The sequence below is a fragment of the Galeopterus variegatus genome, unplaced genomic scaffold, assembly GCF_000696425.1.
Source record: "Galeopterus variegatus unplaced genomic scaffold, G_variegatus-3.0.2 Scaffold752, whole genome shotgun sequence".
Lineage (NCBI taxonomy): Eukaryota > Metazoa > Chordata > Mammalia > Dermoptera > Cynocephalidae > Galeopterus > Galeopterus variegatus.
This window is the reverse complement of record NW_007726863.1, coordinates 244874-268474: the sequence shown is the minus strand read 5'-3', so window position 1 is coordinate 268474 and position 23601 is coordinate 244874. Positions and strand designations below refer to the sequence as shown.

The 23601-nt window shown below is 38.6% G+C and overlaps 1 protein-coding gene across 2 annotated transcripts in view; it reads right to left on the bottom strand.

The window, feature by feature from the left end:
- Positions 1-23601, bottom strand: part of KDM2A (lysine (K)-specific demethylase 2A) — a 113533-nt gene that overhangs the window by 20473 nt on the left and 69459 nt on the right. For both annotated transcript variants that reach the window (XM_008572072.1, XM_008572073.1), the window contains exons 6-12: positions 20132-20310; positions 14668-14774; positions 13061-13154; positions 11755-11908; positions 10794-10909; positions 5842-5968; positions 3058-3452 (exon numbers count right to left, since the gene is read on the bottom strand). In XM_008572072.1, coding sequence (XP_008570294.1) covers positions 3058-3452; positions 5842-5968; positions 10794-10909; positions 11755-11908; positions 13061-13154; positions 14668-14774; positions 20132-20310 — 1172 coding nt within the window. The remainder of the gene's footprint in view (positions 1-3057; positions 3453-5841; positions 5969-10793; positions 10910-11754; positions 11909-13060; positions 13155-14667; positions 14775-20131; positions 20311-23601) is intronic.

The window sequence follows — 23601 nt, the reverse complement described above, 5'->3', positions numbered from 1 at the left end:
TCAACATTTTTTAATGCCTCATTTTTTCATTTAATCCCCTTCCAACTTGATAGGCTATGATTCTTTCATCAACACTGTAGAACTTAAATTTTAGAATCTTCAAAGCCCTTTTATCACAACACTAAAATGAACTTTTCTTCTAAGGAATACGTAACTATGTATATCTCATCTCACCACTTTTCCTGCCACAACTTCTACTAGTTATTTCTGAGAGCCAGATAGGTTACAACAGGAAACAATTCCTTTCTCTGCAGGAGGTAAACTTGTGCATTTGCTTTTGTCCCCCACTGCAGTGTAGCCATCAGTGCTATAAGCACCAAGTTCTCTAACACTACAGAGTCCCCAGCTGGGCAGTGATTTGGCAACTTCCCAATCTAATGCTTTTTTTCTTTTTTGAGTGATGCTCAGATTCTCAAAGTATCTAAACTCACCATATCTGAATCTCAGATTAAATATAACTAGTCAGTCCAGGGTTTGATCCCTGTTTTGGGCCAGCTGCCAAAAACAAACAAACAAACAAAAAACCCATAAGTGGCCACATATAGGAACAATTAATCCTTTGATCTTAAGTGAAACTACTGGCAGAGCTGGGACCTAAATCTGTTGCTGAACTGCATTTTGACTATGGTTTTGGGTAAACAGGAGAAGGTATGGAGGTATGTACAACCTTTGGAGGGAGAATTTCAAAACTGTCCGCCTATGCAGTCATCCCACTCTATCCTGCCACTGTATCTTAGCCAGTGATGGCAGCCATGTTTTTCAGTGACCCCTGATAAAGATAAGAAAGCTCTCTCCAGACACTTTTCATAATGCTAAGAGTCTTCTTCGGATGTCTCTTCTTAACTCGTTCTCCTTCTTGCTTCCTCTTTTTATTCTGTTTAATATTTGACACAAATCTTTCTACATTTTTACCTGGTATACCATTGTACCATTCTGTCTCCTCCAATCTCCTTCTTTAGCTACCCTAGTTAAACTATTCCAATGACTTCACTTCAGGGAGTTTGTGTATTTCCAGTATTTCTACTATAAGACTTGACTTTGTACAACTGATTAATGGATTACAGTGTATCTTTCTACAACTGGATTCAATGGAATCAAATCTATCTATAGGATCCCTTAGGACTAAAAAGACATTTTTCTTTTTCATGAATTAGAAATATAGATACCCAGGCCGAAAGAATGCTATGAGATAGGATCTTGGAAATTTTTTGTCTTAGGGCTCCTAAAGACAATTTCACAAGTTAACAAGTCTCAAAAGTCACAATTTAATGTTTCTCATATGCATCCATGATGGAATAGCTGCATAAAAAGAGACTTCTGTAGAAAAGAAGAAAGGTGTTACATTCAATCAAATTCTCAGTATTATATAATTGTATAAGTCCTACCATAATGGAAAAGAAAAATTTAAATGTCCTTTGCTCACTCAGGGGTGTGAAGTGAGTTCGGGATCTAGTTTGTGAGTATGAAAAAGTATGGCTAAATTTGTTTTGTTGCAAATTAATTATTATAGAAATAAAACAACACATACCTAGAACTTTATCATTTCCTCCCCTAAATATGAGCCACAATGATACTACCTGATTCTTCTAGTGTAAACCTTATAAAATCAAGCTATCATATCAACTGTCTAGCATCTATTACTACTGAAGAGAACCAACCTCACCAGATTACCATATCTTTTTAGCCTCTGTAATTTTTTACCTTTACATTGATGCATAGACAAGATGACCGGTAAGGGGATCTTAACCTTTGACTTGGTGTTGTCAGCAACACTCTCTCCCAAGTGAGCCAACCGGCCACCCCTATATAGGGATCTGAACCCATGCCCTTGGTGTTATCAGCACCACACTCTCCCAAGTGAGCCATGGGCCGGCCCAAAACTTAATTTTAAATGGCTTAAAAGTGACTGAAGTTTTGGGCTGGCCCGTGGCTCAATTGTGAGAGCGTGGTGCTGATAACACCAAGTCAAAGGTTAAGATCCCCTTACCGGTCATCTTAAAAAAAAAGAAATAATAATAAAATAAAATAAAATTAAGTTTTAAGTCACCTGACTTAAACTTAATCTTTAAAACGGTCACACTTATGTGACCATTTTAAAAATAACACTTATTACAAATTGTGTTCTAACTTTTTAATACACATACCCATGCCCTGCGCCCAAGACATAGTTGCAAACATTAGTCCCCCCCCCCCCTTTTTGTCCTTTTTCGTGACCAGTAACGGGATCGCAACCCTCGGTGTCGCGCCCGCACCACGACCGGCAACGGGATCGCAACCCTCAGTGTTGCGCCCGCACCACGCTCAACCAGTGAGCGTACCGGTCTCTATATGGGATCCGAACCCTTGGCGGGAGCGCCACCGTGCTCCCAAGCGCCGCACTCTACCGAGTGTGCCACCGGGCCGGCCCCAAACATTAGTTTTTTTAAAAAAATTGTTATTTCCAGCTCTGTACTTTTTGGAGTTCATATTAATGGTTACTCATGAGGAAAGACTTAGAATTCCCTCCAGTTTAGATAGCTCAAATCCGGATTCCTTAAAAATAACAATAGGATGGATCGTGCTTAAAATGAGACTTTTCCCAGAAGCTGTCCCAATGTATATTAGTCTTAATACTAGATAAATGTGAAACTAAAGATGCTAAACCCAACCAGCATAAAACAATTTATTTTCTCACAATCTGTTTGGGATGAGACTGCTTTCAGCTATTTTTACCCTGCAAAACAGGACTCTATTATCTGAGGATAACTTAAATTTAAAGTAGTATTTCTTAATATATACACTTTTTCAGGATCTCCTTTATTGGGGGTCAGCCTGAAATCTCTGCTTTTAGGACTAAACTTAAGTCCTCATTGAACACACAAATGTTACTATTTTTAAAAGCGAGACCTAACCTCACTATAGGAAATGAAACACTGAGAAGCACTAACAAACACACACACATATTAACTTCTCTCTGGCTGAAAAAGAGATTATCCAAAATTCCTGTATTTTATCCCTGAATCCAGAAACTGCTTGCAGCCAGATCAGTAGCTGTCATACAACAAAACAATCCCTTACCTTTACATCAGCAATGAGAGCATCTTCATCTTCTATCCCTGTGGGGACACATTTCTTGTGTAGTGGCAGAGACTCCAACTTATCTACAAGGCAGCGAAGTCCTTCAAGCTCAAAATGGGTCAGATGCACTTGTTTGTCCTTTCTGGAACCACACTGGGGATCCCACACTTGGCCATTGTGGGAGCCCCGGCTAGAGTCAGAGGATGAGTCTCCAGACAAAGTTTTCTTTAGACTTGGAAGACTTCGGCAGGTTTTGCCCAGTCCATCATAATCCAGGTTGACTCCATTGGCTACAGGGCTAGTGAGGACAGAACGCCTACTGCTCAAGCGTCGGGGTTCTCGTTCCATTGCTTCCTCATCCCCATTTCCAGACTCCAACCCGTTTAACTCCAAATCTACCAATACGAAGAAAAACTGCAGTAAGATGATGCCACTTGGCCATGTGATCAACAAGAGAAATAGGTGGAATGGGGGGGCCTCGAGGCTATAAATGACAGACCTGTCACATTTAAAAAATGGTCTCTCCTTATTCCAACTTATTCATCCACTGCTGAAAATCACAATTACAGGCAGAAATAGGATCCTGACCTAGTAGAACAACTGAGATAATGGCCAATCGGATTTTTAAAAGATTGAAAAGGACCCAGTCTTTGAACTGTGTACTAGAAATAAGTTACTTTTCAAAGTGGCTGTAAATCAGGTTCAAGTTTAAGCCTGAATTTGGTATTATGATTTCATTATGTTTTAAAAGAGTAGACAGTAGAAAGTACATATATTTAAAAAGTAGTTTTGTACCAAGTTTTGGTCATAAAATTAAGTTTTGGAGTTGAAATCCTAGCAACATGGATAAAAAAATAAAGTGACTATTTTGTAGAGAAAGATTTTGATAGTCAAAACACAGTGATAATGTTCATTGCTGTTCTTTTTTTTTATTATTATGAAAGTAATACATGTTACTATCAATAATGTAGAAAATGCATGAATGTTCAAGGAAGTAAATAAGTCGCCTCTTATCTCCACCCTGGGATAACAACCAAACAACATGATGTATTTTCATTCCATCTTTTTCTTTTAAAAAAAATTTATTTTTTGGTGGCTAGCTGGTACAGGAATCGAACCCTAGACCTTGGTGTTATCAGCACCATGCTCTAACCAACTGAAGTAACTGGCCTGCTCCATCCTTTTCTTTACTGTATGAACACATGAACCTCTACTTTTTCTATGCATATATGTATGACTATGTATGTTTAAACAAGATTAGGATCATGCTATATGTATGATTTTGTATCTTGCTTTCACATATGAGGTGAGCATTTTTTAAAATTTTCAAATGAGAATATAAACTATGAGCAAAGTTAATGGAGTAAAAGGAAAATGCTAAAGCAAAAAGTATTGTGCTTGGGGCCGGCCCAGTGGTGCACTCGGTAGAGTACGGCGCTTGGGAGCGCTGGTGGCGCTCCTGCCAAGGGTTCAGATCCCATATAGAGACCGGTCCGCTCACTGGTTGAGCGCAGTGCGGACGCGACACCGAGGGTTGCGATCCCGTTACTGGTCACAAAAAGACAAAAAGGAAAAAAAAAAAAAGTATAGTGCTTGGATTGAAGATTCCATAGAAACATGTGATCACAGGATATTACATGGAACAGTCTAAAATTGTGTATTGAAACTACCCTGTAATCCAATAAAACATCTCTCTTTTTAGATGCTGGGAAAACATTAAAACTCAGAGGTTAAGAGCACAGATTTTAGAGCCTGATCAACCTGGTTCAAGCTGATGCTCTGCTACTTATTAACTGTGAGATCATGGAAAAAGTAGCCCTGCCTCTGACATGAGAAGCTAAACCTGCACTCAAAATAGATGCTGAGACAACATAAAATTATAAGCATTCGCTACAAACGCAAAGTATGTTTTCAGGCTGCAAGGGAATTAAATTAGAAATCAATAACAAAGATAAAGGTGAAATATCCCCCAAGTGTTTGGAAACTAACCAGTAGTCTTCTTTTTTTTTTAAAGATGACCGATAAGGGGATCTTAACCCTTGACTTGGTGTTGTCAGCACCACGCTCTCCCAAGTGAGCCAACCGGCCATCCCTATAAAGGGATCCGAACCCTTGGCCTTGGTGTTGTCAGCACCATACTCTCCCAAGTGAGCCACGGACCAGCCCCTCTAATAATCCCATTTCTAAAATGGGGATGTTAATACCTACACCTCATGTGTAATAATAAGAATTTAATGTACATAAACTGCTCAGTATAGTGCCTGGAATATAATGAGTTATTTTGATAATATATTCCTAGTTTTTATTGTGCCAAAGACCATTCTATATACAATAGAACATATCAGACAACTGATCATCTTTCTTGAGAAGGTAAGCACTAGCCACTCAGACAAAAATCAGATCCACAGCACTTCATTTAAGTCTAGGAATACACAGCTGGGTAAATAACTAGTATTCAGTTTTGATGAATGAATTTGGTGCTTCTAAGCAGATAAGTAAAAAACCAAAAATCAAAAACATAACTACTGGGCCTACCCCGTGGCGCACTCGGGAGAGTGGCGCACTGGGAGCGCAGCAGTGCTCCCGCCGCGGGTTCGGATCCTACATAGGGATGGCCGGTGCGCTCACTGGCTGAGCGCGATGAAGCCAGTCACAAAAAAGACAAAACAAACAAACAAACAAAAAACAAAAACATAACTACTGAGCAATAGCCTACTGAATATTCCTGGCCTCACCCTCATACCTAAAGGGTGTCTTGAAAGTTCACATAGACAGAACACTCACCCATGCTGAGGGACTCTTTCTGAAACTCCTTAGTTAGGTGGGAGCGGTTGGTTATGCAGTACACATAGCGCTCCAATACGTACCAACACATCTCGTAGTAGAATGGATAGCGGAACTTATTTGGAACCTACACAGGAATAGAATAATGAGAAAACAAAGTGATGACAACTGCCAAAGAAAGGGAGTAAGACAAACTGAATCAGTGCAATAATTAACACAGAAAAAAGTCTTGCCAGTCAACTTGCAAACCCAGGTTGGCATCTGAAACAAGAACGTAAGTTGATCTGCCAACTTAGAAAATGTTGGTCTTAGGAGACAATCTAAAGATGTCTTGGAAAGACCATTCAGAACCATCAAGAAGCTGTCTTGGTTAGGTGGCAAAGCATCAAAAGAAATTTTGGGTTTGGAGACAAAGAGTAAAATGTTAAGAGTGAGATACAACATACTTCAGAAAATTGTTTTAGGATTCTTAGAATACAAGGCACTGTTGCTTTACTATAGTTTTACACTGTATTAGAAGGTCATGGGACAAAGAATCTATGGAAAAATAGGACATAAGATGACATTATATGTTCATATTAGCTTATTACATATACGATATATGAACAGCGATTCTCACGCTGTGTCCAGTCTAGGATACAAGACTTGCCATTTCCTCCCTATCAACATTCAGCTTGCCCACCTAGTACTCTGCAGTTTGCCAAGACGGTATACCCACAAATCAGTTTTTTTTTTTTAAAAGATGACCGGTAAGGGGATCTTAACCCTTGACTTGGTGTTGTCAGCACCACGCTCACCCAGTGAGCGAACCGGCCATCCCTATATGGGATCCGAACCCGGGGCCTTGGTGTTGTCAGCACCGCACTCTCCCGAGTGAGCCACGGGGCCAGCCCAACCCACAAATCAGATTAATGTTCTACATGGCCTAATGAGCCACTGTCTTCAGTTTTCTTTCCATTCTTTCCAAAAGAACATTTTTTATTATTATTCCAACTGAATAATAACAAAAAGTACACTTTAGATCTGCCATATGCAAGAAAAAGGCAAATCAGCATGGATTAATCAGTGAGGAAGACCACTGATGAGGATGATCCTAAATATATTTTGCAACCTTCTTTTAGAGTGGCCATCTTTCAAAAGTATTAGCCAAACAATTACTTTTAACATTGTTTTGGGGCCGAGCCCGTGGCGCACTAGGGAGAGTGCAGCGCTGGGAGCACAGTAGCGCTCCCACCGCGAGTTTGGATCCTATATAGGGATGACCGGTGCGCTCACAGCACTCACTGGCTGAGCACGGTGTGGCCGGTCTCAAAAAGGACAAAAAAAAAAAAAAAAAAAAAGATTGAATATGCAACTTCTGAGAATGTTCCCATGTCCTCCCATCTTGAAGAGATGACTTCCCCACGCCCTTTCCAAAGCCCAGTATCACACAGTCTTCCTGAATGAAGGAGAACTAGATTGAAGTTCCTTTTCAAAACCCTTCACCAGGTCACAGGGCATCACTGTGGAATGAAGAGATCATCTTCCTCACTGCAAAGCAGGAGAGGCATGTGCTTTTCATAGTTAGCCCCAATCAGCTCTCCAGTGCAGAGTGGCCAGGACCTGAATCTGGGACTCTTTTGAATCAGCCTTAACAACTAGAAAAAGTTTCTCCTTTCTTACTTAAGTCAAATTAATTTATTTCTGGTAAAGGGGGGTTGGGGTGGGTGGAGAGACAAGAACTGTTAGGTACTTGGTTCCCCAAATTAAATTTAACACACTGTGCCTGTGTACTAGCTTTTTAAGTTTATCAACACTTTTCTAGAAGGGTCTTTTTATTAGGAGTTCAGGACAACTCCAAATTCTGAACCTCTCTGAAACTTTGTTCAGAGCTGAGTAATACTGACAGTTAAAAAAAAAAAAAAAAAAAAAAAAAAGAAGGAAAAAGGAAAGAAAAAAAGAAAAACGAAGGGGCTAGCCAGCATGCTCAGTTGGTTAGAACACAACCTTGTAACACCAAGGTCAAGGGTTCAGTTCCTTGTACCGGCCAGCTGCCAAAAAGAAAGAAAGAAAGAAAATAGAAAAGGACATTAAAATTTTGATTTTTTTTTTTAACCTGGAACATATCAGACTGTATTAATAATAGCTAAGACATCACATACCCACATGCCCCATTACATTTTACCTATGCTGCCAAATACCACAGAGCATATCGATTTCTAAGATTGGGTTAGAATTTTTTTGAAAGATATTTTCAAAATCCTCATTACAAAATTATTGAGCCTTTTAGTACTATCAGAATAATCACCAACACTCAAGTATAAATAGTAAATTTCTACCTTGGTATGGCAAAAAAGTAACCAAAACACTGCCTTGTTTACAAGACACTTTGTATTTCTTTCATAAGATATTCTCTATACATTGTCTTTTAAATTAATTGTTAAAGTTTACAGAGATTAGTAACATATTAATATATGGCAATTGGTATTGGCACATAAAAGGTTGGTATGCAAAGCAATAAAAAATTGCTGTGTGTACATATGTGGAGGATCCAATGAAATTTTATACAAACGCAGAAGGATTCCTTATTTGGAATGAAAGAATTAAGGTATACTTAGAAAAAATACAAACATATGATGGCTAGATACTGAAATTTGACATTTCCTGATAAACAAAGTCTAGGAATTAGATAAATAAATCAAGATCAGTTTTCACCAGTTTAACAGTTTGCAGGAAACATTTCATGCAGAGATAAGGTGCTCACTTTACTTATGCTATTTAATACATATTTTCCCTTTCTTCCCTGAAACTGAACCAATTAAGCCAATTAACAGAGTAACAGTCATCTTTTTTATTTTATTTTTCCCAGCAGCTGACTGGCACGGTGATCTGAACCCTTAATCTTGGTGTTACAAGGTGGTGCTCTAACCAACTGAGCTAACTGACCAAACCAAGTCATCTTTAGCCACAAAAAGGAAATGCATTCTAAAAACTAATTTTCAGACTTACTCTTACGACAGGTGGGTGGTATCACCTCTTAGAATGATTGAGTTAAACAATAGTATTTTACTATGAAATTATGGATTTTTTTCTTTTGAAACATTTTACCCATTTTTGCTTATTTTTTATTACATATATTTTTATTATAACTTCAAACTTACTAAACTACACAGTATCTTTTATAGTAACAAACAAGCAGAAATTCACTCTCATAAAATTTACTGAAAAAGCCTTGCTTCCTCTCTTAATTCTACTAGTAAGGCAACTCCTATAACTCAAACAATAATACCAATCTCGTGTGTAAGGTGATACGTAGCTCATAAAACAAAATAAATTCTTCAAATAGGCACCATGATGGTTAACTGGCCATTCTTTATAAAAGTTGTGAATTCTTCACTAATTGCTATTCTTAAATTTTTAACACTTTTAAATCTACTAAAAAGTTTCAAGAACATTACCCATGAACACTTCTACATCATTCTCTAAGATTCACCAACTGTTAGCATTTTCCCACATGTGCTAATCTCTATTCAAATATACTGTTACTATTTTGCTAAACTATTTGAGAGGAACTTGTGAACATCACAACGCCTGAACACTCTAATTGCTGTTTAATGTCAATTCCATTTATACTTTCAACATATATGATTCAGCCTGTAACCAACCAGGGTTCTGCTAAAAAATTTAAGCCCTAATTCCCTAAGGCATGGGTCAGCCAGCAAACAATAGCTACTGGACTTGGGTTGACTATTTTTGTGAGGCCTGTGTACTAGGAGTGTTTAAAGACTATTTTGTGACATGTTAAAATTATATAAAATTCTAATTTCAGTATCCATAAATAAAATTTTATTTTATTTGAGCCATACTCATTTGTTTAAGTATTTCATACTACAAGGCAGAGTTAAGTAGTTGCAACAGATACTGTATGGCTCACGAAGCCTGAAATATTTTCTATCTGGTCCTTTACAGAAAAAGTTTGCCAACCCTTGCATTAACATAGCCATTGTATGCAATGAATTAACTTTTTCCCTATGTATATAGAATAGCACCAGCTGTGTATTATCCTAGGGAAAACAGAAAATAATACACACAAATTATTTTCTGTAGGGCTTAATTATCTTACGGAACCCCAGTTGATAATGACAGTATACACATTTATATATTTGAGTAAGATGGTTCAAGTGTTAGGTAGTTATCAGAGTAAAGAAAGATACATGAATTTAAAGTTGTGAAACAACTTTAGATAAGTTGATAAACCCCATTACAACAACTTATTCTACAAGCATAAAAATGAAAAACATGGCTCAAGAGATTACCAGATAACTATCTCTGGCTCTATAAAAATCCAAGATACCAAGAATGTCAAGTGATTGGTGCCCGCAAAACCAAGCATGTAGATTCTGTTAAAATTATTTTTCTCGGGCCGGCCCGGTGGCGCACTGGAGAGTGCGTCACTTGGGAGCACGGCAGTGCTCCCGCCGAGGGTTCGGATCCCATGTGGAGACCGGTTCCCGCTCACTGGCTGAGCGTGGTGCAGGCGCAGCACCGAGGGTTGCGATCCCGTTGCCGGTCCCCGGTATGGGCGCGACACCGAGGGTTGCGATCCCGTTACCGGTCAGTAAAAAAAGACAAAAAGGATTCGGATCCTCCCGCCGAGGGTTCGGATCCCATGTGGAGACCGGTTCCCGCTCACTGGCTGAGCGTGGTGCAGGCGCAGCACCGAGGGTTGCGATCCCGTTGCCGGTCCCCGGTATGGGCGCGACACCGAGGGTTGCGATCCCGTTACCGGTCAGTAAAAAAAGACAAAAAGGAAAAAAAAAAAATTATTTTTCTCCATGTTCCCAAAATGTCAACACTGCATTTTAACCTGAAGGAAAATTGAAGTTTTGTGAAATTATCAATGAATCTGTTATAACATCTGTTTTAAATGGAGTAGACCTCTTCACATCAGATTGTTACATAAAATTACATACCCGCGTCCGATCTTCAATGTTGTATATTTTTAATTGCATGGGGATGTTGAAGCTATGCAAAAAATTGCCTCCAAACACTAATGTGTCCGTAGGAGTATACACAGCATGAATCCAGCCTGGAAGAAAGGGAATGGAGGGCAGAGGCTGAAAGCACACATTACAATACAGAAAACTAGTATGACTCTTAGACCACACTCTTTACTCCGTTTGATTCTGCTTCTTAGTGGTTGGTCAAATTACATAATCTCTTGAAGCCTGAATTTCCTCTATAAAACCAGAATAAATTATACTTAATACCATTATTGGTGAGCATTAAATGAGAAGATGCATATGAAGTATTTACCACATAGTAAACTTTTAATAAACGCTGCTACTATTTATAGGAACACCAACTATGAGCTAAGCTCTATACAGGATAGTTTATATGTATTATTTACTCCTCATAACAAAATGAGACACAGATTTAAATATTTGACCAAAGTGGTATTTAGCAGGTAAATGCATTGTCAAAATTCAAATACAGGTCTGTGACTCCAAAATCTGTGCTCTTTATAAGCACTTATTTTGGGATCTAGTGATGTAATAAAAAACATTACTGATTTAGCACTCTAGCCTTCATAGCCATTCCCTAGAAGAACAGATAGTTCTTCACCAGGGGTTGTATATCATCTGCAGAACAGGTCCTATCTGCAGAGATTCTGAATTCCTAGGGCTAATGTGGGGCCCAAATGTGTAGATCTGAGAAGATGCCTCCACCAGCAATTCTGATACACTTTTAGTGGAAAATCACTGCCTTTGAAAGTTTAAAAAATATATATTTTTTCAGCATCAGAAATGGGAAATTCACCATTGTTTTCTACTCATCCCAGCATCATACCCATTCTTGGTGGTAATCCATCAGTTTCTTTTTCTTTAAGAAAAGAAAATGGCTAAACAGCCCACTTTCCCCCATGTCGCTTACCTGAGGGAATGACGAAGGTATAGCCCTGCTTGAGCTCAATGCGCTGGCAATCTGACACCCGGTCACCCAGAAAGATGTCTCCCTGTTTGCCTGATAGCAGCCAATTCTCGTACAGCTCCAGGTTGTGGGCTGTAGGGGGGATGAGCCAGAAGACCTGTGAGTTAAAAAACTTCAGTCTGTTAACAGCCATTGACATGACCCAGTCATCTCCCTTAACTAATAAAGAGGTACAAAGTTAAGGCCACCAGGTAGAAGAGAAGCAAGCAATTCTCTCAGCTTATAGACCCTGACTATCTGGGAGACTCTACAGGGCTCAAGGAAGTATCCTCTGTTTGGATCAAACAGCATTAGGACTTCCCTAGGGTTTAACCGTTGAACCCAGAACCCGTCTAGGACTCAGAGAGAAGTGGGTCATTTGGCTCATTACCCAGGCCCCTGGCTCTCTGGCCTCTAGAGTCCTAAGTAGTACAATATCTTCAAAAGACTGGCCTAGGTTGCTTTGTTCTAAGCTGTTAACTAAGACCAACAGGATAAAACTTCTTAAGATGCAACTTAAATGGATCTAAAGTAAACAAATTGACTTCTGGATTTAAAGGTATAGTTCTAGATTACAACCTCACATTTTAAAAAACATTATCTATTTTCACTCCAGTTCTACTTTTCTCTCACAAATGCATTCACTTCCAGTAAGTGAAAAGAGGGTAACAACAAAGTACAATATTATAATCCTTTGATATTAACTCTAGATTTCCATTCTCACATAGCAGTCAGAAACACTCTGACAAGCAGGAATATAATTTTCTATGAAAGAAGATAATCTTTCAAAACCTTTTTACATCCTCAAAAAGAACTTCCAGGATTTCTTTGGCCACATTTTAGACCAATGCCTCCATACAGGGAAAAGTTAGTTTGGATAGTAATTTGCTACATTCATTATGAATATATCCAAAATTTGTGTTCCCTTCTCCTACGCTATTACACTTCCAAGTACAGAAATTATCTTGTCCTCCTAAAATCACTTCCTTGGCTTCATTTGGAGAACTCTTGCTTTGGGAATCTAGAAACAGAAATGTTGAGATTTACTAAGTACTGTGCCAACACTGGTGTAATAATAGTGGACTAGATGAATACTAATTCCTACTGAACACTAGCCAAGAAGGTCAACTTAATCTACAATTCTCTCCAGACACAAATGGGGACAATTTCCTAATAGATTGATTTCCAGGGTATATTAAACATGCACGAACTGAAGCAAAGTCATATAACCAGCTTCAGATTCCAACCCCCATCACAACTATGACCGTACCTTTCCCCCTTGATGGATGTGATACCAAACAGAAGTACCACCAAAGTCCACATGGAAGTCAGTATAGCAGCCTCGAACACTCATTAGACAGTACCTGACCCCCCCCCCAAAAAAAAGGCAGCATTAGTGCAATGACAAAAATAAGAGGACCTGCCCCACCAAAATAGCATACTCTCCCTTGTGTACTCCTCCTTCCTTCCACCTAATCAACTCCCAGTAGGTGAAGGGAATGCAATTTCAAGTCATCACATTGCTAGAAGGATAGTTTTTTTTCCCCCCCATGTAATCATGTGCTATGGTATCACACACACTCTTCCTTTTATTTTACTTTTTTACTTTATTTATTTATTTATTCATTCATTTTATTTTGGGCCACAAAACAAATCTTAATACATTTAAAAAAACTAAGATCATAGAAAATATGTTCTCTGACCAAAATAACAGAAGGAAATTTAGAAAATTCACAAATGTGTGGACATTAAACAACACTCTTCTAAATAAACAATGGGTAAAAGAAAAATCATAGGGAAATTAGAGAGTACTTCAAGGTAAAAATCAAAGCAGAGGGCCGGCCTGGGGCTCACTTGGGAGAGCATGGTGCTGATAACACCAAGGCCAAGGGTTTGGATCCCTATATAGGGATGGCTGGTTAGCTCACTTGGGAGAGCGTGGTGCTGACAACACCAAGTCAAGGGTTAAGATCCCCTTACCGGTCATATTAAAAAAAAAGAAAAAAAAAAATCAAAGCACAACATATCAAAATTTATATAGTATGCAGGGCTCATGCAGTGCTTAGAAGAAAATTTATACTTGTAAACATCTATATTAAAAGTAAGAAAAACATCAAATCAGTAATGTAAACTTCTACTTTAAGAAAACAGAAAAAGAGCAAACTAAACCAAAAGCAAATATAAGTAGGAAATCAAAAGGTTACAAAAGAAATATATGAAATATGGAATTAAAAAGCAATACAAAAAATCAACAAAACCAAAAGTTGATTCTTTAAAAAGATCAACAAAATTTGCAAACCTTTATCTAGACTGACCAAGAAAAAAAGAGAGAAGACAGAAATTACTAAAATCAGAAATAAAACAAGGGGCATGATAGAGTAGCTGTTTCTTCTATTAAGCTGGAGTGGGCTTTGAGGAGAGAGATGTCCTCTTCTTTTTCCATTCTCTGCTGGTGACTCTCCTTGTGTCACTGCAGTTGAGTGTCAGCCTGCACAGTGGCTGTGGCTACTGCTGTGGTGTCAAGCCACTTCTGCAGCATCCGTGACTGTGGCAGGCCACCCGTGTGGAAGTGGTATTTTCGGCAGGCTCCTTGCCTGCTTCTGGGTATGGGATGCTGTCCTTGACTCTTGCCTAGGACCCTGGGCAAGCTATGTTTCTTGCCTCATTCTGGGTGGAGGGAGCTGCCCTCAGCTCCTGCCTAGGAACCTATGCTTGCTGTCACACTCTTCCTTTTAGAACTGTAAACTGTACTCTCTAAATAATTCACTTCTTCAATTGTTTAGGACATGAAGCAAAGCTCATAAGGAAGGAACCACTCCTTGCTATTACTTTAGTCTCCCACAGCACATTGAGGAAAATGCAGGATAAGTCACTTACTTCTGCACTTTAGGGTACTGCATCTCCAAGATGGCATTTGTTGATTCAGTCTGACTTTCCTTCAAATGCCTTGGCCACATGTTGTCTACCCAGTCAATGAAATCCACCTTTAAAAAGGAGGAGGAAACATTTAGGCTCCAAGGAAAGGGTCAGGGTTAAAGAGAATTTTAAAGTCAAGGAAAACAGAATTTCTTGAAACACATACCAAAAGACTACAATTTAATTATAAGCAAATTAAAACAATCTGTTGGTAAATCTTAGGGTTACTAGACAAACTTTCTAGAAATAATTATTAAACGATAATAAAGACTAATAGTTCCATCAACATGATCATAAAGATAGCACTAATCAAAATGGAGCCATTTTCTCCTGAGCTAGGGCGGTGGGGGTGTGAGGGCTTCAGCCACACACCCCATGACATCTGCACCCAGCCCAGCAATGACCAAGACACTGCTGGAAGCCCCCTGGTGTCCCTGCAGGAATGACAGGGGTGCCACATGTCTCAACCCTTCCCCTTTCCTCCTTCCTTCTTCTTCCATTCTATTTCCTTCCCCCTTTCCCTCTCCTCCCCCACAACTACTCCACAACATCATAGAATGTAAAAAAATAATATTAATAAATAAACTTAAAAAAAATGGAGCCATTAAATGATGCAGTACTGGGGCCGGCCCGGTGGCGCACTGCTACAGTGCGCTGCTTGGGAGTGTGGCGGTGCTCCCGCCGAGGGTTCGGATCCCACATACAGACCGGTTCCTGCTCACTGGCTGAGCGAGGTGCGGGCGCGGCACCGAGGATTGCGATCCCATTGCCGGTCCCGGTCCGGTACGGGCGCAACACTGAGGGTTGCGATCCATTGCCGGACACGAAAAAAGACAAAAAAAAAAAAAGATGCAGTAGTGCCCAACCAAGAACTCTCTTCTATATAATTTGCTGTATCTCTTTGATCTGATAAAAAGTGCTATCTGGAAAGTACCTAAAAACTCACCCAAATACATACCACTGTTAGAGCAGCTATGATACCAAACGAAGGAAGAAAGGAAGGGGAGGGAGGAATCGGGGGTAGAGGGGAGAGAAGGAAAGTAAAGGAATCCAATATGGATTTGTAGCCTTGCACGGTCAATGTGCTGTAGAAACTACTAGGTTAGGAATCAGAAGTTCTAGGTCTGTCATGTTTTCTCAAGATCATGAGAGGCCCTGAAACTTACTGGTAAAACTAAGATAATTACTTCAAAGGGATGTTGTGAGGATTAAATGTAAACACATGTTGAAATATTTGAGATAATGTTATAAAAGTTTAGGAATCTGTTTTAAATAATATTTACTGAAAGAAATGAAAAATGAAAGCAGTATGAAATTATTTTAATAACTTTACACTGAATTGTAACATGTGCTATACCTTCAAGTGTCTATACCAAACCACTGAACTCCAAGAAACAACCAAACAACCATGAATTCAGCACAGTGCTGACATTGCAAATACCTAACTTATGGCTGTAAAAAACATGTATTTGGTAAGCTTTATAGTAACATTTATATATTTGATCAGTTATTTCCCTTACGATGCGTACCTAGACAAATGCACACAATCTGTGCATAATGACATAAGGCAAATGTCTAATGGACACCCAGTTGTTAACTGTGGGAGAGTGTTTGCAAAAGATCACCAATGACATGGAAGAAATGAGCAAGATGAGGAGCAACCATTAAGGTTAACTTGCTGTTCCATTTCAAAGAATTTCTGCTCAGAGAGCCAACAGTTTTAACAAGCATCCACTGGGCCTAAAACACTGAATGAGCCCCCAGATGACTTTCTTTCCTTCGAACAAAATCTACTTTCTGTTTCTTAACATAGTGGCTAGCATCTCCTCTCTCCTTGTGTTGTCTTTTGGAATGCCTTTAATAAAATAATGAATAACGTACTTGCTCAATACACTGTAAGCTCTCATGTCTGGATGTGGAGAGGAAGGGTTGGGAACATATGGGTACTTTTTACCATGTGTTCATTCACAGAAAGCAGAATTTCTGTGGCCAGAATTTCTCATCTGCAGCAACACGTCAGTCACTCTTACTTCCCTTTCTTTGGTATTATTATGTATCTTCTGACTACAAAGAGAATTTGTGGTAACATGTTTAACTTTTTTTCTTAGGTTAATCTTTTGCCTCTGGATAGGCCCTTTGCTAAATACCCTGATCCATATGAAGGCAAGTCTCCAGTAAAGATAATCACCAGTCTCAACCTATTTACCAAAACTAGGACCAAACTGGCAAAAAGTCCAGTAACTAGGACCTAATCTAGTCATAAACTGTGTAAAAACAACTCACGACCTTCCATGAACTAATTTGCCCATCACCAAACAGATGAGCACATTGTATCTGTTGCCATTTTCATCTACCTCTCAATTACTGCTAGAATGACAGCAATAAATGATCTCTCTTCTCACCAAAGAATTCCACTTTATGCTAGCTCCCACAATGGGCAACGTAAAATTCGCCCACCTTACTTACCTGCACCTACTTTTGCACATGCTATTCCTTCTGCCTGCAATTCTAGTCTCTCTTTCTTTGCCTCATTATTTCCTTTATGTCAGGCTTAGGTATCACTTCTTCTAAAGAGCTTCCCCTAATTCTTCTCCAGTTTAGGTTAGGTGGGCTTTTCCTATATGTTCTCACAATATTCTGTATTTATTCATCTTTTAAGCACTCGTCACATTGTAGTTTATATAAATGCCTATTTTATTATTTTTCCTCCCTCTGAGTCTCTAAGCATTCTGAGGACAAGAACGGCCTTACTTCCACTGTATCTCTAGCACCCAGCACAGTTCTTGGCATGTGGTTGGCATCAGATGAACTTATAAGCAAACTCTGAAGGTGGTGAAGGTCATATAGAACAAGAGATTAGGTAGCTCTAAGCTTAAGAAACACCAATAGGAAATGTTCCAAATCTTAACTGTGGTGGTACTTACGAGAGTAAATACATTTGTGACAACTCATTGAAGTGTACACTTAAAATGAGTGTGCAGTTTATTGTATATCAATTTTACCTCTTTACTGTTGTTTTTTGTAAAAGACCATTATTGAGAGATGTTGGAAAAGACATAAATAAATGAAGGGATGATATACTATCAGGGGAAAAATACCAGCAGAAAAAGCATATTACTGCTCACCTACCAAGGCCACAAAAAACTTGCTTGTTTTTAGGTGGTGACCTTGGTAATAGCTCACTCAATCTTTCTGGCCATATTTTAGGTCCCTGAAAGATACTGGTGCATTGTGGCCTCTGCCCTCTAGATAATTTTCTATTCTTGAGTCTTCTTATAAGTTCAACTCCTCCATTTAACGGTGCGGCATTTTTCTATTTTTTATAAAATGATGTAGCATTTTTATCACTAAAACTAGGGACAAAATGAATACATTCAGGATTACATAAAGAAGGCATCCAAATTTTAATAATGGAAAAGTATGATCCAGGTCAAGTTTTACATTTAGCTATAATCACTGTATTTTTAAATTAAAAATCCTAGAATTATTAAGGAAATGCATTTATGAACAATGTTATTATAATTCTTACACCGCTTTCTCACTGAATTCTTTAATTATTACACGCACCATGTTTGGCTAATAAGGGCTAAATTCTTTTTTTTTTTTTTTCCTTTTTGTCTTTTTTACTGACCGGTAACGGGATCGCAACCCTCGGTGTTGCTCCCGTACCAGTGACCGGCAACGGGATCGCAACCCTCGGTGTTGCGCCGACACCGCGCTCAGCCAGTGAGCGGGAACCGGTCTCCACACGGGATCCGAACCCTCGGCGGGAGCGCCGCTGCGCTCCCAAGCGGCACACTCTCCAGTGCGCCACCGGGCCGGTCCAATAAGGGCTAAATTCTTTTTTTTTTTTCCTTTTTGTCTTTGTTACTGACCGGTAACGGGATCGCAACCCTCGGTGTTGCGCCGACACCGCGCTCAGCCAGTGAGCGGGAACCGGTCTCCACACGGGATCCGAACCCTCGGCGGGAGCGCCGCTGCGCTCCCAAGCGGCACACTCTCCAGTGCGCCACCGGGCCGGTCCAATAAGGGCTAAATTCTAACCACTTGTATTTCCACATGACCAAATAAACAATGATAACTAATATAAAAAGAATTCTTGTCATTCTGCAGGGGGGAAGTTTTTCTTTATGAGTAATTTGGTTTTTAGTTGTAGCATCTCCAGGAACATGAAACAATGACAATTACACTGTCTCTTTGGACAACAGTGAAATACTGTGAACATTTCCCCCTTTGTCTACACATATCAATGTATTAGTAGTGATAATAATAATGCAACTTATTAGTAGGCTAAAGGTATATACAACTTAAGTAAAGATGTTATAAGCAATTACCACATTTCAACTTTAAAAGTCAAAGGGTATAATTAGGATAATTTCAATGGAGATAGGATAAAACACTGAGACCTTGACTTTAATAAACTGACTAGAACATTCCAAGTTCTGCTGTACTAGGTGGAATATTTGACTCAAGTGAGTTCTGAGTCAGGAATTAAATGAATAAAAATGGTCCAAAAATGATTAGGTACATTCCAAAAACAAAGCCAATTCCCCTTAGGGAAATAAGTGTTCCCAACATCTTGTAGATAGCCACTACTTTGCCAAAAGACATATTAAATTGAAATCTACCTTCAGGAAAGCTAAAGATCAAAACCAAATTAAACTATCTTTCCCTTAAGATGGGCTGACAATCTATTGTTGCTAGTCAAACCCACTAGATCCTACTCAAGCAATCATTTCATAAAACACTCACCTAACCCTTTTTTTGGGGGGTGGGGCAGGGGCTGGCTGGTATGGGGATCCAAACCTGTGATCTTGGTGTTACAAGGAGGTGCTCTAACCAACTGAGCTAACTGGCCAGCCATTACTGCTCACCTACCACTAAACCAGTTTTCTCATAATCTTCTCAGCAAGCGTAAACCTATACAATAGAAATTGCTTAAGCAAACTTCCCACCAACAGTTGTAACTGTGCATTTTTAAGACTCTTCTACATTACGTGCAAAGGCCAATGTTCTTAAGTTACTGGTGATATGAATCAGAACCCTGCCCTATATAAAATTAAGAAATTTTTTTGGCCAGCCCCATGGTTCACTCGGGAGAGTGCAGTGCTGGAGCACCGAGGCCGTGGGTTCAGATCCTATATAGGGATGGCCAGTGCGCTCACTGGCTGAGCATGGTGCAGACAACACTGTACCGAGGGTTGCGATCCCCTTACCGGTCAAAAAATAAAAAATGGAAAATAAAAATAAAAATAAAATTAAGTAATTTTGGAAAACAAAGAGGCTGTTGAAAATACGAGTTATCGTTATCAAATAGTCTTGTTCACCCTCAGCTTAATCTTATGTGCAAAAAGTTATAAATTTTCTCAGTATACAAATAACCCTTTGGTGACAATAACAATATGGAAAAAATGATTAGACTAACCGTGGAGGGTCTCTGCACCATGTTCTCCAGCCTGGTGTGGCTAAACTCTAGGCTGATGACATTATAGAGTTTCTCTCGCTCCTCCTCTGGCGTCTCATAGTAGCGTGTCCACTGAGCCATAGTCATTTCGATGCCTTTCTGTGTGTTCACATCCATGACATCTACCATGCGACGACTCCCTGCCATGAAAGATGCATTGATCACGTATTTCAACTGAGCCACTAATATCCTTAAATATATTAAGAATATAAAATACAAGTAGACGTTAACAAACTATCCTTTCTTATTCAGGGTATTCAGTAATAGACAAGGAGAGTGCTCTCACTTGAGATGGACAATCATAATCAAATCACAAGAGAATGGGAAAGACAATAGGTAATGTTAAAAATAACAATCACTCCCTATGGTATGTTTACTACACTATCAGGTGTTTAATCTCTTATTCAGTATCTCATTTAATCCTAATAATTATGAATGCTAAGAACTAATCTCCATTTCAAACATGAGAAAACAGCTGTTAGGTAACTTGCAGGACAGAGCAAGACAAGAACTCGGGCAGCCTAACACTAGAGTCAATGCACTGAGCTATATTGCTTTGATGCAGGTTTGAAGACTGACCTAATCTGTCTCACAGTTTAAATAAAGGACCCACTATTTAGTAGGTAATAGACTGAATTTGAAATTGTCCATTCTTCTGTTTGACAGGGTTCTCAAACCTGTCAATAATTATTTCTAATTATGTGAATTATGTAACTTCTCTGAAACTTAATATGTTCTTGAAGGTTAATATCACCTTGTGGGTTGTTGTGAGGATTTAAAGTCAATGAAGTAAAATGTTTAATACAAAGTATATGCTCAATTAAACAGCAGTAAAAAGAAAAGATAAGTAATATTTTTATTAGGCTGATTAAAGAAGGTTTTAGGAAAAGAGGGAAGAATAAACAGAATTCTAACATGAAAATATTCAACAGGGACAATTGCAAGCAAAGGCAACAGCATAAGAGAAGTCATGGAGAGGCAGTATAGCTAAAGATTCAGAAAATTGTGGTCAAGGAAAGGTGAGAATAAAAAGCTGCCAATACTGTCCAACTTGTAAGATTAATAAATATATACTATGTACCTGGCCCTGTTAGATTAATCAAGTAGCATTAGGACCCGATACCCTGCCTTCAACAAGGTGTCTATACTCAAGTTAAAGATAAGAGGTAATAAGAAAGAGGACAAAAATATGGCCACAGTACATAGGGCAGAATATACATAACATATAACTGATAATGTAAGGCAATGGACTGAACCTTCCCCCTTCACAGTTTGGAAGAAAAAATGAATGCCAAATCAAAACTGCCATGAGATACCACTTTGTAACTACTAGGATGGATATAATTTAAAAAAAAAAAAAAGGAAATTAAGCGCGGGCAAGGATGCAGAGAAAACTGGAATGCTCATGTGTTGCTGGTGGGAATTTAAAATGGTTCAGCCACTATAGAAAACGATTTGGTGGTTCCTCAATAAATTAAAAACAGAATGACCATTTTACCCAGGAATTCCACTCCTATGTAAATATCCAAAAGAACTGAAAACGCATTCGAACAAAACTTGTACATGAACATTCATGGCAGCACTATTCACAACAGCCAAAAGGTAGAAATAACTCAAATGTCTATCACTAGAAGAAGGATAAACAACATGTGGTATATCCATATGATGAAACTTTTTTCAGCCATAAGAAGGAATGAAGTACTAATACATACGACCACACCTTGAAAACATGCTATGTGAAAGAAGCCATACACAAAAGGCTACATATTGTTTAATTCCACTTATATGAAATATACAGATTAGACAAATCCACAGAGATGGAAAGTAGATTACTGGTTGCCAGGGCTAAAGTGAGGAAGGAATGGGAAATGACTTCTCAAGCAGTATGGAGTTTGTATGTGGGGGGATGAAAATGTTCTAGAACTAAATAGTGGTTATGGTTGCACACTCTGAATATACTTAATGCCACTGAATTGTACACTTTAAAATGGTTACAATGGTAAATTTTATGTTATCTGTATTAAATCACAATAAAAAATTTTTTAAAATAAAAGTGAATGCTTTCCTTCAAGAATACAAAGGCAAAGTTCCATTCTTCCAATTCTACCATAGCACTTAAGTAATAATGATAGTCATAGAAATAGCTAACATTTACTGAGAACTTAGTATATGCCAGACACTGTTCTAAGTGCATCACATTTAAGTAAATCGTCCAAAGTTACACAGCTAGGAATTAGTGGAGCTGGGATTTGAACGCAAACAGTTTTGCTCCAGAGTCCATACTCTCAAACAATATCCTATTGCATAAAGTCTACATGACAGAATGTTTTCCTTCTTTCTGGGACATAAACTGACGCTGGAGAAGTAACACTCTACCTTAGGTTTGAAAAGAACTGGATTAGCAAAAGTACATGTACTGATAATGGATTACTGTGATTAATAGTTTGTTCACTGCATTCTGACTATCACCAGTTATTCAAGAAACTAAATATCTAGACTTCGGAAAACGTGGATAGAGGATAGTCATCAGTTGAAATTTCTAAGCCTTTTAGGTTAGATATCATCATTGCTTTTAAATCACAGTAAAGATATCTGTGACCATCATGGGTGTATTTAAAGAATAAAAGGTTACAAAGGGCTTCCAAAGCTCACTATTAGTAGTAAACAGATCACTGAGAAAATGAAAAAGTGGTAAATGGAAAGTAGAAAATGAGAATTTAAAAAAAAAGAGTATAGTGATTGAATAGGAACTTACATATTTATATAGCTTAGAAATTTGAATACTATATCCAGGAGTCTATATTTCCCAATTTTTTTATTGTGGTAAAATGCATAAAACATAAAATTTAACTCTCTTAACCATTTTTAGGTGTACAGGTCAGTGATATTAAATACATTCTTCACAAAGTTGTGCAATCATCATCACCATCCATCCCTATGACTCTTTTCATCTTGTAAAACTGAAACTCTAGACCCATTAACAATAACTCCCCATTTCCCCATCCTCCCGGCAAACACCATTCTTTGTCTCTATGATTTTGACTACTCTACCTACCTCTTATAAGAGGAGTCAGACAGTATATTTGCCTTTGTGTAACTAGCTTATTTCACTTAGCAAAAGTCTTCAAAGTTCAACCAAGTTGTAGCACGAGTCAGAATTTCCTTCCTTTTTAAGGCTAAATAATACCCCACTATATGAATATATCGCATTTTGCTTATCCATTCATTTGTGGGTAGACACTGGGTTGCTTCCACCTTCTAGCTATTATGAATAATGCTGCTGTGAACATTTTCAGTTCTTTCGGGTATATATCCAAAAGCGGAATTGCTGGATCATATGGTAATTCTACTTTCAATTTTGGGGGGAACCACCATACGGTTTTCCATAGCCTCCATCCCATTCTACATTTCCACCAACAGTTGCAAGGCTT